Below are 16515 nucleotides of genomic sequence, written 5' to 3'. Positions count from 1 at the left end.
CAGCCGGCCTTCAAAGCATCGGCGGCGGCTAGCCGGGCATTGAAGTAAAAGTGACCAGAAAATTAAAGTCGAGTAATTGATCAATCTAAAAAATGTAGTGACTATTTTTTTGGTCCCTTTTTTTGCAATTCAACAGTGTGCAAAGTTTTTTTGTCTAAGTTGTGAACAATTCAACAGTAAGCAAAATTTGATGTTATTATTCTGCAAGAATCATTACATGTTAGAAGACGGTTATTATTTACTTTAACGATAGGATCAAAAAAATCATGATGCTTGAGAGTTCTCTACAAGATCATCCCTTCATCCTTCATAAACTTTCTATCAGTCAACCATTTAGAGTCGTTTAGCAGACATTTTTCCATTTAATGAATTTTAAAGCTAGTTAACCAACCCCCTGAAATGAATCTGAAACTCAAATCAAGACATACTGCTGCAATGCATAGAAGAAATACATGCATAAATTTATGAACAATGAAAATTTGTGATGGAAATATTAAAAACTTTTAGCATTTAGGAATCAAGCCTTTTATATTTGAGTGGTGCACGTATTTATAAGATTTAAGAAATGATGACTGACCAATAGGCCCAGCACATTCCAGAATCCAAATAGCATATTAAAATAGCTCAGAAGGCTTTTCCTTGATAACTTGTAAAATTAACACCAAATCCGAATCGAGCAGTAATACATGCCACCTCCTCCCCTGGATCACTCGGCAAACGCAGACACGGGGTTCTCGTTCCTGATTACACAAATCAGAAAAAGCTAAGCCCCATGTAAATCTCGAGAGATTAATTAGTTCACGTAATCTGTCACAGGGATTACAAGGGAAGTAGAATTGGAAACTAACCTTGAACAACTCGTGCAAAAATCACCTACACTACCCTTCTCGCGGTTGCAATTCATCTTTAGCTCTGTTATCTTCACCCAGGAGCTCATCGAGGGAGAACTCATCCTCCTCGATGACCTCCCCATCTTTACCATCCCATGGTTCTATTTTGACGATAGTTGGGGCGTTTTGGAGGGGCAGGTTGCCTTTTCCACCACGACCTGCTTCTTTGACAAATTCGCTGCAAAAACAATTCATTAGTTTACTTGAGAAGGTGAAATATTTGTCTTGTAGGAGCTTTCGATCATAAATTGATAAAAAAGGAATGAGAAACAGACTTACATGATTTGATCATGCTGAAAAGCACTTTTGAGTGGAGCATAAGCACCCTTCTTTACGTTCAAAGCTATCATAGCTGGGTACCCGTAACCGCCAACTCCAACTTGGTTCTCAAAATCAGCGTGCTTGCCAGCAGCCGACCAAACGAAGCTGCAAGGAGAACTACTTTAATTTCATGGAGCTCAAAACATACATCAATCAGTGATGCTGTTGTATCAGATGCAGTATTTTTGTTTCTCCGAAAATGTCTAGGTTCTTTCTAGATACTTTAATGACTATTTAATGTTGAATTGTTGGTTATGCTGGAAAATATTTTCTTTAAGAGAAATGATATGCAGCATGAAAAAATACAGTATGAAACCAACATGACACACTCAACTGCATGATTGTGGGTCCCACTGCATGGATGTGGGACCCACTACATACAGTGTGTCATGTTGATTTCATGCTGCATTTTTTCATACTGCATATCATTGTTCTTTCTTTAATTAATATAAACGACCTAGCAAAGACAAACGATTCTAACATAATCGAAAACTCAGTTAGGCAGCCACGTATCCAAGAACTCATATGAAGACTCAGTCGAACCAAGAGCTCAAACTATTCGGTGGTTTCCCATGCACCTAAGGTTTAAGGTTCGATTCTCATGCAGGACAACCTTACATCCGCATCGCTCAAACTACTCAAACAGTTGGGTTATCATGTCAAAAGCTACTTGTGTTTTTGGATTTATTAGTGGGTGAACCGAGAGGAAGGCCTCCGACCTCCGGCACTAATTGAACCGAAAGCCCAAATACCTAGATTAAAAAAAATCAACTTATCCCACCTGCTGAAACCTCTTCTATATACTTCCACCATTTTTTGCCTTAACACCACCAAACTTCAATATCTCATCCTCTGGGTAGAAGTCAACACTATTCAGACCTAGAATCAGATTTTGTAAAAGCACTTATCCCGCACTGTGGTTACTGCAAAGAAACAATGGTGGAAGCAACAGAGATTTGGCTATCCACAAAGCCAGCCATAACTTAGACATCATCCTATTTTATGTTGATATGATAAACCTTTGAAGCTTGATTCTTCACTCTGACATTCTTTCATAAGCGCTTAGACCAGAGAAAGAATACTAGTAAGAATATTAAAGAATGTTAAATATCATAAGCTAGAAAGTGACAGAATGCATTGCCATCATTCAAAACAGAATCATTGGAACAGTACCATTGGCTCTTTGGTATAACCACAGCATAATCCAGTGGCATCATTTTCTTTTTTTATTTGGTTTTCCTCGTAACTTTTTCTTCTGATATACTTACAGGTTTGAGTGTATATTTGAATCATTTGCTGTTGGAAGTATCAGAAGTTATCACCAATAGGTGAATAGGGAGAATCTTAAAAGATTATATTTATAAAAGATTATATTTTTTTTATAAAGGGAGCTAGCTCACTTACCTGTATGGGCTCCTTTTGAATTTCTCAGCAACTGACAACAGAAGATCTAAGTACTTGTTCCTTCCGTCTGCCTTTGAATCCAAGATATCAGGAAGGAAAGCTACAAAGCATATAGCAGCTGAAGCACACTTATCTTCCATCACATCCTACGACAGAAAACGGCCATTATCACATCACTGAACTTTGAGCAAAATGACAAAGTAAAGATAATTATACTCACTGGGCCAGTCAACTCAAACACCTCAGCAGGACCAAGATTGGCTTCAAGTTGATACAATCCAAATGTCTCAATTGCAGAAGCAGTTCTAGGTCCCTCATAAGGATAGGGACTGCTCTTATCAAGACCAAATACCAAGATAGTTGGGAAGCCTTGTACATCGAATCTGCTCATCAAATACTGCCAGAATTGCAATTTAGCACAGTTTACATATATCTATTTAACATATTATAACTTTGTTTCAGATACTTGTCACTTCCATTGTTTTAATACAGAACAATGGCCATTTACATATTCAAACTCACCCTTGTGACCTTTAGTACATCACAGAAGTATAATAACAATTCCAGTATTATGGTTACAAAGCCATAAATGAACGTCCTGGCATGATTAGCATCTATATACTCCAATGTACAGTTACTCTGATTTATCATATAAGTGATTATAATTGGCTAATTTTACTGCTATAAATGATACTGACTAATAGACTCAGCTCATGTTTTAACTAAAAAGGCAGTGAACCTTGATGTCTATAATCTTTATAACCCAACAAGCATTTACAAATGAATTCTGCCAAAGAGTTAACCGTTGTTCCATTTACCAATAATGCGCTACTTCATATGGACCAGCCTATGAAACAAACAAGATGTATGAATTTGCACTATAGGGCAATTGTGCAAATAGTGGTCATAGTAGGCCAGCACACTCCTTGCATAATTGACCCTCGTGTTACAGTGGAATAGGCATTAAAATTATATATACATCAATGAAGCTACCGAAAAGCCAAAATTACGGATATAAACAAATAAAGCAAGGATAACATAAGAAGAGCCAACAGAAAGCAGTTTGGTCATTGGTGTAATATTACAGACCTTTTCTGCATCACAGTCAACATGACCCAAGTTGACCTTCCCCTTAAGGTTATTGGCAGCTTTTTTCCACTCAGGTGCTAGTTTCTTGCAATGTCCACACCTAAATATAAAAATAAAAGAATCTAGGAACTCAAAAGGAAAATATGAACAGATGTTGAAGAAATCAAAGCCAACAAAAGTATAGGTCTGAACAGCTGAAATGCAAACTGATCCAAAGGAGTAAACTATTCAATGGCAAGACAAAGTAAAAAAAAATCATTTAGTTTATATAATACAGCAATGTTAAAAAATATCCAACAGTTTCTGTAGCATTAATGTTAAAGCTCTAGGCAAAAGACCTAAGATTATGGAGTATCAAGCATCAATTTCACAAGAAGATTTTTGTATATGACATCCACATGTTACATGATGGAATCATCTGCAGTACTCTCACTCATTTGAATAAGAGTATCATACTATCATCAATCTTTTCCATCTAATAGACTTTAAGGGCATTCTTCTGCAATAATGCGTAACTCTAATCTAATGCCATGATTTGAATTTATATCTCATAGGAGAATACGGGATCTAGAAGTTGTTAGTTGATCTTAAGTGCATAGAACTTTGAGCTCTGTTCTTCAGAATATTTTTTTCCACCTCTAACTGCTTGAAAATACAAAAACAGTACTATCAGGATGTGGACAGATGGCAACAGTTCATTTCTTAAACATGCCAATATTCACTTCTTTGAAAAGTCAATGTGTTTTCACAGTTAGATTATTTCTCTCAACATGTTAACCCTACATAGACTGACAATCACTCTAATTTATAGTATATAATATGTGGCAGGCTTTTAAAAGAACTCCATTTTGGTAGAATATAAAAAGAGAGTGGATTCTTTCCCCGGACCCCGCAAGGCGGGAGCTTCGTGCACCGGGCTTCCCTTTTTATAAAAGGAGAGTGGTTAAAATTCTTATTTGAGCTGGTTGAGCATGATTTATGTAACGACCCGGCCCAGCCCATTTGGCGGTCCATTCGGCGGCCCATTTGGCGACCCTGGTGGTCGTCGACCGTCGGCCCGTCGACCGTGTCGTTACTCATCTGGACTTCCCACCCCTGGAAGTGGGTTTTTGCCTTCCCCAGGATTCGAACTCTAGACCTCCAGGCTAAGTACTAAAGTTTATGAATCCTGGTACCAAGTGTTCTCGAGAACACTTGGTACCAGGATTCATAAACTTTAGTACTTAGCCTGGAGGTCTAGAGTTCGAATCCTGGGGAAGGCAAAAACCCACTTCCAGGGGTGGGAAGTCCAGATGAGTAACGACACGGTCGACGGGCCGACGGTCGACGATCACCAGGGTCGCCAAATGGGCTGGGCCGGGTCGTTACAATAAAAAGGCGCCTTTTTATTGTAACGACCCGGCCCAGCCCATTTGGTGGTCCATTCGACGGCCCATTTGGCGACCCTGGTGGTCGTCGACCGTCGACCGTCGGTCCGTCGACCGTGTCGTTACTCATCTGGACTTCCCACCCCTGGAAGTGAGTTTTTTGCCTTCCCCAGGATTCGAACTCTAGACCTCCAGGCTAAGTACTAAAGTTTATGAATCCTGGTACCAAGTGTTCTCAAGAACACTTGGTACCAGGATTATAAACTTTAGTACTTAGCCTGGAGGTCTAGAGTTCGAATCCTGGGGAAGGCAAAAAACCCACTTCCAGGGGTGGGAAGTCCAGATGAGTAACGACACGGTCGACGAGCCGACGGTCGACGGTCGACGACCACCAGGGTCGCCAAATGGGCCGCCGAATGGACCGCCAAATGGGCTGGGCCGGGTCGTTACAATAAAAAAGAACACTTGGTACCATGATTCATAAACTTTAGTACTTAGCCTGGAGGTCTAGAGTTCGAATCCTGGGGAAGGCAAAAACCCACTTCCAGGGGTGGGAAGTCCAGATGAGTAACGACACGGTCGACGGGCCGACGGTCGACGGTCGACGACCACCAGGGTCGCCAAATGGGCCGCCGAATGGACCGCCAAATGGGCTGGGCCGGGTCGTTACAATTTACCTTCAGGATTGTTTATCTTTTTTCAGTAAAAAGTGATGGATCATATGTGACTAGTATGCTTGAACATTCTATGACAGTTACAAATTTTATGCTTCAAACTTCGGATTAATTTTAATCAAATGAATTGACGATACAAGATTAGGAATTTATCCTATTAATCCGTAGTTAGCTAAGGAGAATCTCCTTGTTTGAGGGAAGCTTTTTGCAAGCTGTTTAAAAAACACCTCGTGTAGGTTGACCTTTCTAAAGAACTGCCCTTGGAAACAAGTTAGTTTCAAAAAAGGCCTTTGAAATGAAAGAAAGGCATAAGAATCGATAACATTCTCTCAGAAAAAAATAGAAAGTAAAAAAAATAATATCTATGTTGTTTAAGGAAGGGTAAGTACATGCAGAAACATACCATGGTGCAAAGAACTCCACAATCCACAAGTCTTTGCTTTTCAGGACAAGTTCATCAAAGTTTTGAGAATCCAGTGCAATTGAAGCACTTGGTTCAGATTTCTCACTTGAATCTCCCATGACTTTCCATTCAAACGCTCTTTAAGAAGAGCTTTAACCTACCATAGAAATAAGGTTGACATGTAAGTTTCACCAATTATTCCTTTTCTATGGAAAGTAGGTATGTTTCTAATGATGAAATGAAAATAAATTCCAAATCAACTAATTCTTTGACTCAGAAACATTAGATGCTAGGAGCTGTCTATTAAGTAAGAAAGCATTGTTAGGATACAATGCGGATCTAGGACCCAAGGGTTACTGGGGAAGCAGTGATAGATCTGTGTAAATATGTTATTACAAAAAGTGATAATCGAATATAATTGCATAGTATGACATAACTCATAACTACAATTTATTATTATCACTCCAAATCTAGAATAAAGCACCAAAACTCATGAGTCTTTAAGAATATTTACAATTCAAAAATTTTGAGCCATTGGCTGAATGGAAAGTCATATGATCACGAGTTTTAAAATTATCAAATTTCTTCTTTATTATTGAATGACAAAATTCAAAATAGGTAATACTCATCAAGAATAATGAAAATGATTACTTAGTTCCACATTGTCAAGACTATTTGGGATCCATTGAGTCAGTCTTGAAACTGAACTTGGTAGCAATACAAGCTGAGTATTCCAGAATCTTAATAGATGCCTATGATTGTAGTTCCTAACAAGCGTGTAAACATATGTAGCTGTACTGGGCAATAACAAGTTGTCACATGATGGAGAGAGTTGAGATCACTATCATAGATCACCACCTATTAGTTTAACCATCAGGTCTCAAATACATATTATTATGACTGGCATACCATATGCAGAAATTGGACAAGTTTTAGAAAATCAAAAATGAAACAATGAAAAGTATTTGGAAGCTACTAACAGAATGCCAACTGCTGAATGTTAATCTATTAAACACCCATTAAGTTAATTATGAGTGCTTTAAAAAAATGAAGTGGCCTGGTTTTTGGATATGTCACTCTGTAAAGAGCTAAAGATTTTATTAGCAAACAAACAAATTATACTATGATGATGAAGATGTTAAGATACAGTTTGGAGATTATCAATGTATAAAGATAATTGTACAATACTACTAATTTGTCTTAACATAGACCACAAAACCTATCTAATGAAAGAAAACATAGATTCATTATGCATACAGTTTATGTTAAATTTAATGCTAAAGGTCATAACCTACAACATATGGTTAGTCCTTATTATGGCTTAAATAGAGAAATAAATGCCATCCATTTGCTGATATTCCACATTAACAAAGATTGATGTCCTTAAGTTTTAAATAATACAAGCAAGTAGTTGTTGCTCTTATGCAAATATACAAATTATAAAGTCAGCAAATGATGCTAGCTATTCCTTACTTACCATGAAGTTTACCATCTATTTTAGTGCTAAAGGCAATCACCCATAATATATGGTTATGCTAAGATCACCTTGGTCCCTTCAGAATATACTCGCTATTTATGATACAATTGGAGAAATAAATAACATACATTGAACAACATCTGTGATTAAAAAAAAAATGACTGTCTTAACTGTTTTCACTTAAATCTCCTTAATGCATTTTTATTCAAAATAAACTTAGTTTACTTGAATGAGTGTTAGCATTATGACAATCATGAAAAACTATCCAAATATTTAAATTATGTTCTCATGAATGATATAGAATAACCAAAGGACAAGGAAGGATAAAGTTGTGGCATTGTTCTTTGAAGAATACATCACATAAATAAATTTGAACCTCTGTGTATGCGAGTCCTTTCATGGTCAAAACATTGCAATAAAGCACTAGAAATAGGAAACATAAAGCATGATTGCTGAGTAAATTTAAAATGGAAAATTCCAAAAAGAATTGCTGAAGAAAATATAAAACCTGCTGGAGAGCAAACTCTGCTATAGGTTTTACATCTCTTACTCCTTGATAATCCACTGGTGATTTGCCAGGTGAGAATACCTTGATTGTAGGAAATCCTTGAATTCCATATTCCTAAAAGAACACAATCAACAGATATCAAGCAAAGCAAAAAAAGATAGTAAAACAAAGCATACAATTCCGTGTTCCAGCAAACTATTAATGGAAAAATACTTCACAGATGACTATTGCATTGGAAGCATGAAAAATTGACTGAAAATGTAATCTGAACAGATTGCAAATTCATTGGAAATATTATTAAGTAATGTAGTTAGCTGCAAAAATTTATCACAATAAATAAAAATATGTCCAAAACAAATATGTGGCAAACAGCTGAAGTGCAGGCTTTCTTCATGGCTATAAAAATAGCTTCCCTTTTAAATACTCTTTAGGCTGTATTTGTCTCCTTTAGAAGCACGATGCGTGTGCACTCGCGTGGCCGTTTTTCGCCGCCTCTGCCTGCGAGAATATGAGTCACATGCCAAGAGGAAGGAGTGACGTAGTGACAATGGTATGAAGGGAGAAGGGGGAAGTGTGATGCTTGGAAGAGGAAACGAGAAGAAGGGATGAGGGAGGAGGATATGGTTTATGGGTTGCTGACATGTGTCCACTGAGTTGCTTGAGTCATCAAGAGAATAGTAGAGAACTGTTGCAGCAGAAAGGGTGCCTTTGAGAGACTCTCTATGAGGGGAGGGGGAAGAGAAGAGTGATCGTTCAGAACAATAAAGGCAAGCTAGTTCATCTATGGAAGATAAATAAAGGGAAGAAAAGCAGGGATTAGTCAAAATGTAGGGGGCAAGTCACAGGATGGAGATGATTTCTTTAGTGGCATGCAAAATGAGGGAGCATGGAGGAGGGGGTAGATGAGGTGAACGAAAAGAGGTGTGGGTGTACAGAATAAGGGAAGTTCATCTATAAAAGATTAAAAAAAAAAGGGGGGGGGGGGGGGGGGGGGGGGGGGGTGAGAAAGGAATAGTCACAATTTGGAGAAGTCATGGGATGGAGACATTTCTTTAATGGCATGCAGATGAGGGGAAAAGGGAGTTTAGGCATGGTGGTTCAAAGGTTCTCTCTTTTATTTTTTGTTCTCTTTTATGGGATAGAAGAGAAATAGTGTATGAGCTTGGCGGAATGGGATGCCAATTTGGTGTGTTTATTTATTTGATTACTACTGTCCAAAACCAAGGACAGCCGAATTGACGCCAAAACCAACCTGTTGGATCAGGTTGGACCGGCTAGAGGGGGTGAAACCAGGGCACCAACACAACCCAGTAAAATATGGACTTGACAAGAAAAAATTGGGAAAACTTAGACTTGGCAAAACAAACAAATTTGGAGAACTTATCATTGGGAATGAGACAAAACCAATGAGATATTCAATAAGACTAAATTGTAGTTTCTCAACAAAAATGATCATGATGTAATATTAGAAGGCAAGAAATAAAACAATTAATTTTCCTCTAATTTATGTCTTCCTCTCTCAACATATCTCTACATCTAGACCACTCCTCTCAATCTCTCAAGTTCTCTCTTCAAAACATCTCTCTCTTTGCATGCTTGTCTGCCTAACTCTTGCCTCCTTTGCTGCAAATTAGCAGCTAAGGCTAGGGGAAATCATGAGTGCTCCCACGTCCCCCACCTTTATACGATCAGAGACCACAAGATCAGCAGGCCTCCAGAACTCATTCAGTGCCTAATCTGGTTTGAGGTGCAACTAGTAATAACAAAACTAGTACAGACTTGATCCAACCCTCCTTCCAGTAACACAGGAAATCCAGGTCTCCCAGTGCATCACTATGAAAAGAGATCATAAGCACCCAGAGAATTACAACCACAATAGCAGTTTAATGCACAACCACAACCACAAACCATTCAATGCATACCGATCCCAAGATGGACAAACAATGTGCCAAAGGCCTTTGTTTCAATTGTCATAAATTATTCTCAAGTAGCCGCAAGCACAAGCAGTTGTTCACCCTAGACAAAGTTTACAAAGATGAAAAACCAAAAATATTTCTTGAATATGCACTAACGGGACATGCAATGATGTTCCCCAATCTCCAATAACATAGGTCCCAACCACCATCAGCTTGCACCATAAACTATGAGGATAAGCACAATTTCAGTGGGACAGGGAATGTTAAGATCATCAAGAGCTATAAACTTGACAAAATCTAGACTCGGCAGGATGGACATTTGGGGAACGCAATAATAGGAATGAGACAAGAATGATATCAAATTGAATAAGAATACATTGTAAAGTTTTTTTGCAATCAGATCACAAAATAATACTAGAAGGCAAGCAATAAAACAATTTATTTTCATTCTCTAGTATGTCTCTTCTTCTCGTCACTGCTCTCTACATCTCTCTCTCTAGTTATTCTATGCTAACACCCCTCTAAATCTCTCAATTTCTCTCTTTATCACTTTGTATATGTGTGTTTTCCTCCCAGCTCTTGCCTCCATTGTTATAGCCTAGTGACCACACAAGGAAGAATGACAAGCCCTCCCAAGCATCAGCCTACATGCAAGGCCCGGAGTTTACAGGCTCAATAGGTGAATTTTATCCGTGCCTGAATTGGTTGAGGTGAAACCAATACCATGCAGTTAGTACATCTTATAATTGAGCCATCCATCTAGCACCACGGAAAATCTAGACAGGGATAATTCATTGATTTTTGGCCCTTTAATATTGTGTTGAAGGAAGACTAGGGATTAGGACTGACGTGAGAATAGAAAGTGTTCTTAGAGACACAACATATTCTCTAGCATTTGCTGTCAGATTCAAAGTTTAGATTAGATCTAATATCTTATTCTGCGCCTATACTAAGTATAGCAGATTGATCTTGCGCTAGGAGAGACCAAGTTTCAATCTTAAATTCAAATGAGCTTTATGCATTGCCTCTAACAAATGAATTGTGTGCAATAAATAGATTGATAGAGAAATTAAAAAGGCTTATACTGCCAGAGACCAAGTTTTGACCATATAAGATCCACCAACTAATCATCAAAAAATATTGAGAAAATTCATCAACAATAAAACGATCTTTAGCACGATCTCGAAAAAAAGAAATTGGAATGGTGATATTTACCTGAGCAAGGGAACGGTGAGCATCCGCATCGAGAGCAGCCACTGTGGCTACACCTTTGAGAACGGCGGCAGCTTTCTCCCAGGTAGGGGTCAGAGCTTTGCAGTGGCCACACCATGGGGCGAAGAACTCCACCAGTACGATCCCGTTTGAATTCAACACCTGCCACCGATCGATCAGTCCCCTCGAAAATATCAGATAACGAATTGGATCTAGATGCGACGATGAAGGCACGTAAAATCGTCATCCGGGGGAAGAAAAACACGAGGCAGGTGGGGGAGAAACCTTGGATTGGAAGTTGGACGGGTTGAGTTGAACGACGGGGGAGGAAGGCGAGTAGAGCGCGTTCGCCGGAGAGCCGAAGAAGGCAAGGGACGAGAAGAGGAGGAGAGCCTCCAACATTTCTCTCAGCAAGTGTAATTGATTTGCGTATGCTTCGCTGACAGTGAAGAGCTGTGGAAAAACCTTTTGCGACGGCGAGATGGTTCCTGAAACAAAAAGACACGTACATTCGCCAATAAAGAGCTGCCACGTGGATTATCCCGCGTTTGGGTTCCATGTCAAAACCGATCGAATCGGTCCGGACACAAACCGGGCGAGCTAGACGTGGCTAAGCCCGGCTGATTTTTTCAACGCACACGATTGACTGTCTGTTTAGGATTTTAGAGTTTAGAATTTAGAATTTTTATTTTTATATTTATTTATTAGTTTTTTTAAGTAAAAAATAATAAAATCATTTGAGTTGTTCCTTCGAATGTTGCCCAATTAATATTGCCAAATTATTGTTTTTGTTAACTAAATATATCATTGATAATTAAAATAAAAAATATATATATTTTAATTTTAAGGAATAATACTTTTTGATCGAGAGCAACCCAGATTTATACTCGCCCGCTGACTGCATGACGTCTTTGGACTCCACGTGGGGTGACGATGTGGTCAACGGGAGGTCACCAACTTCAAACCTACTTCCGGATTTAGCCTTGTTGTCCCTTTCTTTGCGCTCCGCATCAGTGGGTAAATTTAGATCCTTGTAGGGATATTTTTGTAACTTCGGTTCTGCCTATTTATTTTAGGGCAGAAGATCTGTGGAAACCATTCGTGCTCAGGAAGAAAGCGAGAGGCGAAACCGCTACCGTTACTTTGGTCCGCCGGTTTTTAGGGTTTGCTAGGAGAAAAGGAAAAGGTGGATTCTTGAGGTGGATCGATCGATGGGTTACGACTCGATGGCTAACGTTCCTGCGCTTCCGTCGATGGTGTCCGGAAAGAAGAAGCGGGTACGTCAAAGATTGTATTTTTGTAACTTTTGTTATGCCAATGGAATGATTCATATAGTGAATGATCGAAGTCCTTGTGTTCTTCATCAGGCAAATCGATCTGCGAAGCTGAAGCAGTGCAAACTCGATGCTCGGCGTGAGCAATGGCTCTCTCATGGTTCGATCCGATGTTCCCCCCCTTTTCTGTTTTCTAGTATTTAGATTTCGGCGATCTTTAACGTTGAATATTCATTGTTTTTAAAAATTGTATTTTCTTTCTCTTTCCTATTGTGGATCAGGTAAGGATAAGGATGATGATTCCAATGTCACCGCCGGTCTTCATTTGCAAGATCCTCCCTTGGCTCCAAAAGGGATGATGAGAGAAGAAGAGGGCCGAGATGGCATTTCATCGTTGCACGAATGCAGGGATATGGATTCCTCGTTCCGTAACCCTACTGTAGGTAATCATCATAGAAGGGATGTCTCTTCAGGCGTCAGTAGAAGCAGCAGAAGTAGCAGCTTGGATTCCACCTCGAGAAGCATTAGCGATGGTGAAGAGGAAGAGTATATAGACAACAGAGGTGAAGAAAACGGGATCCTTGATGATTGGGAGGCGGTCGCTGACGCCCTGACTAAGGATGTTGGTGATGCTAACCATAGTCATCGTTCTGTTCATGAAATTACTCCCTTTGAGCCAGCTGCCACACCTGGTGTCCCAGTTGAGGTCTCACGTGGAGGGAGAATGACAATGCCGGAGCCCATCCGTGACACCAAAAGAGCTTGGGGACCAGATGACACATCTCGTCCTCCAAGCCTTCCGAATATCTCCAAACAGTGGATCCTTCCGATGAATGCAGGCCGGGACCATCGGATTTCCCAACAAAAGGGTATCCTTCCCTTGCCAATTCCCTGCCCTATTTGCTGTGAGGATCTAGATCTGACGGATTCGAGCTTTCTTCCTTGTTCTTGTGGATTTCGGCTTTGCCTGTTCTGCCACAAAAGAATTCTCGAGGAAGATGGTCGTTGTCCTGGATGCAGGAAGCAATACAACTATTTCCCAGGAGGAATGGTGGAAGTGAACGTGGGAGGAGCAGGGCCTCCAGTTCTGCAAATGCAATTGTCTCATATATGTACTTCAAGACCTTAGAATAGCTGAAGGATGGTTCTAGCTCTCTCTTTTCCGTTATTGTAATCTCTTATGAGGATGCTGCTGGTATCAAGCTCTTATAGAGTTTGTTTTTTCTCAAAGATGAATGTGAATATCTTTTAGGGGCCTTATAGACTGGTGTTGCAGTATTGGATCTCTATATTCTGGACACTTTCTGGAGTATAATTGTTGCACCTTCTGTTAATGTGAACCTATTGTTTCTTATAGTTTAGGTTGTCATGTACAATATTAAAATTGGTTTTTCCGCATCATTTTATTCTCTTTCTTTTCTGCATGGAGCTCTTTTTTCTCACATCTTAGAATTCCATTTCACTCAATCAAAATCTAACTGTTTTATTGCTTTTCTTTTGTCTAGGCATTAATGAACAGATTCCTAAGCTTACCACAGGTAACATATTGAGTTATGGTGAATTCTTGTGCTTTATTCCCCTTACAGTGATATCGATTTAAGGTTCGGTTGCTCCCACATGTACCTTGATTTATTCATTGCTTTAAAATTAGCGCACCTTATGTTACAATTCCCAGTAGTCTTCCCTATTTGCTCTGTTATGCTTGTTGAAGCTTATATGGCTTTAGAAATTGATTAAATTTTCATTTATACTACTGATGGTTATCTTGAATATCTCTTGTTGTAACATCCAAGTTTTCAAGCTACATGTTTGTTATCATTAAGATTAAGGTTATGAATATATATTGCTCTGTCTCTATATATATATGTATATATATTATATATTATAGATAGCTGGAGTATCTGAAGCTGACACAAAATACATTGTTCTTGTAGTTCTTTGTTGGAAGAATGAAGTTGGCTTCTTGGTATTGTTTTTAACTTTTGGTGGTTTAAAGCTGTGTATTTATTATTATATTATTTGCTGTTAGATCTACATTAGGATTGTGCCTCAGATGTTATGAAGGAAGATGCAAGCTGGGCTGGTCGGCGTCAATTAATTGAGTTTCTTGTTGCGCAGAATCTCAACTTAGATCCATGAATTTTTGTTTGGCATCCTCAATTTTTTCCTGTTGCTTCAGGTTCCTATTCAGCATATTTTCCTAGCTAATTGCTTTGCATTCCCTGTGTTGAAAATGATGCCAAACACAAAAGAGTACTGACAGCCTTAAACATAGCGTGAACAGGGTTTATTTCAGAGTTGTCTACATCTTTCTCTGCATTCCTGTTCTAGCTATCACTTATCTCTACAACAGAAAAGACTGGAGCACACTTCATGAAAGGCTTCAAGGATCACAAGCCGCTGCTCTGAGGAATTCATCGACAAGTAGCAATTCAAGAGGCTCCGGAGTTCCTTCGGCTCCTCCATCCTTTTGGACGTGATAACCTCAATCATCGACATCTTGAAGTCCCTCTTGGGATCATGAGACCTCCTGTCCATGGCGATCAACAAACTGCACCTACTTCTGCTTGTTTCGCCTACTGCAGAGTTCATTCTCCGCTGGCGGTGCACGCCTGGATCCCAGTGATGGCTGATCATCTGCTCCAGCCGGGCCTGCACCATGCCATGCGCGAGGCTGGACAGTGCTTTGAGCTGCTCGGAGTCATTGGAGCTCTTGATGCCGCTGTTGGAGGAGGAGACACTGAGCCTGGAGCTGCAGCAAAAGCACCCGCTGGAGTGGTGCCTGCCGTTCCTCTTGGCAAACTGCTGCTGCTCCTTGCGCCTTCTCTTGCCCATCCAACTCTTCATCCTTAATCGGTGTCTTTGGCCAAAGCTGTGCATATGATGGATGAACCTCCAGTTGGAAAGTGATAATATAATCCAACTTTAGATTATATTATGGTGGCAAAGATTGGTCGGTACCAGAAGAGTACTACTCCTTTGTCAATGGATCAATGATAGTGTCTCTCCTTGCAGGAAAAACAGAATGCACCATGCCTGATGTCGTTGGTTCATCTTTGGTGGAGATCATGAAGCAGAAGGTAGGCAGCTAAGTAGCTACAATTGAGTGAGGGAAATCATTAGCGCTTTGCTTCAGTCAGTGTGCTAAGAGTGGCTGGAGATTGTGGCATGTGTGGGAGCATCTCTGGCAAAGGCCAACAGTCCAGATCAGATTGGCCCCTTGTGTTTTGGCAGGTGGGTTTGTTGATATATATTACAATGCATTGGAATTTTTTACCTTCAAAAAGAGCTACAATCTTGTGAAAGGCTTCTGTATATAATTTGAATAGTCCAAGTCATGAAAGAAACATATATAAAAAAATGTGTAGACTATGTGTAGTGAATTTGAAGGCTTCCAAAAGCATAATTTTGCTTACCAGTAGAAACATATCTCCAGCTATGATTGTCCATGAACAAGTTGTGTCCAGGAACAAGTTATGAAGAACTAGTCGATGAGACATTTGAGATTACTTAGTGAAGGAGTCTTTGTAGTCTATAGCTAATGAAACTTTATGCTATGAACTTGATGGAAAGTCATGACCTTTATATTAGATTAGACTTTGAGCTTCACACTTTGAGCTTTTTACCATAAAAAAGTATATCCTTTGAATCCCAAAGATTCTGTAGGAAGTACAATAACACATAGAAGACCATTAAGTCTATCTTTTCATATTCCTACCACAATTTTAATTATTCTATTATTACCATCACTCCACTTCTGCAAAGGTGGAATCCGCTACCTTAACGGCTTCACACGGTCGGTCTCACGACCATTTGTGAGAAGATAAAATTAGAAACTGCAGTTGATCATGACGCAGGAGGGTATTGTCTGGCTTCGTCAGAATTCGAACCCTTGTCCTTTTCTGAAACTCTGTTACGTCGTAATCAACTCAGTTATGCTCGGGGGCTATTATCATCACTTCACAGTTATAGAGCACATG

General features: G+C 39.5%; 3 protein-coding genes across 3 annotated transcripts; 2 read left to right on the top strand and 1 right to left on the bottom strand.

Moving 5' to 3' along the window:
- Window positions 1–501: 501 nt before the first annotated feature.
- On the bottom strand, window positions 502–11695 carry LOC141814934 (protein disulfide isomerase-like 2-3). The gene is given in 11 exon segments (XM_074702894.1): window positions 502–740; window positions 849–1068; window positions 1170–1316; window positions 2616–2761; window positions 2836–3012; window positions 3705–3804; window positions 6149–6266; window positions 6269–6305; window positions 8134–8247; window positions 11265–11423; window positions 11547–11695. Coding segments are annotated over 10 exon segments (1305 nt in total). The 5' UTR covers window positions 11664–11695; the 3' UTR covers window positions 502–740; window positions 849–878.
- Window positions 11696–12376: 681 nt separating this feature from the next.
- Window positions 12377–13797, top strand: LOC141815248 (uncharacterized). Its single transcript, XM_074703160.1, has 3 exons — window positions 12377–12538; window positions 12629–12695; window positions 12817–13797. The coding sequence occupies exons 1-3, from the start codon at window positions 12473–12475 to the stop codon at window positions 13662–13664; spliced, it is 981 nt and encodes a 326-aa protein (XP_074559261.1). The 5' UTR covers window positions 12377–12472; the 3' UTR covers window positions 13665–13797.
- A 1174-nt stretch (window positions 13798–14971) lies between these two features.
- On the top strand, window positions 14972–15718 carry LOC141814305 (uncharacterized). Its single transcript, XM_074702240.1, has 2 exons — window positions 14972–15332; window positions 15551–15718. The coding sequence occupies exons 1-2, from the start codon at window positions 15056–15058 to the stop codon at window positions 15625–15627; spliced, it is 354 nt and encodes a 117-aa protein (XP_074558341.1). The 5' UTR covers window positions 14972–15055; the 3' UTR covers window positions 15628–15718.
- The last annotated feature ends 797 nt before the right edge of the window (window positions 15719–16515 follow it).

Source organism: Curcuma longa, chromosome 21 (genome assembly GCF_044706935.1).
Source record: "Curcuma longa cultivar G26 ecotype Majalengka, Jawa Barat chromosome 21, ITB_CL_G26_1.1, whole genome shotgun sequence".
Lineage (NCBI taxonomy): Eukaryota > Viridiplantae > Streptophyta > Magnoliopsida > Zingiberales > Zingiberaceae > Curcuma > Curcuma longa.
Note: the sequence above shows the minus strand (reverse complement) of the source record. Positions and strands in the feature narration are given on the sequence as shown.

Bases quoted from the DNA above. Each gene is read 5' to 3' on its own strand.
- LOC141815248 (XM_074703160.1), top strand. From the start codon at position 12,473: ATGGGTTACGACTCGATGGCTAACGTTCCTGCGCTTCCGTCGATGGTG. The intron at 12,539-12,628 runs GTACGTCAAAGA...GTTCTTCATCAG, and splicing joins TGTCCGGAAAGAAGAAGCGG to GCAAATCGATCTGCGAAGCT. The intron at 12,696-12,816 runs GTTCGATCCGAT...ATTGTGGATCAG, and splicing joins TGAGCAATGGCTCTCTCATG to GTAAGGATAAGGATGATGAT.
- LOC141814305 (XM_074702240.1), top strand. From the start codon at position 15,056: ATGAGACCTCCTGTCCATGGCGATCAACAAACTGCACCTACTTCTGCT. The intron at 15,333-15,550 runs GCAAACTGCTGC...CTCTCCTTGCAG, and splicing joins GGTGCCTGCCGTTCCTCTTG to GAAAAACAGAATGCACCATG.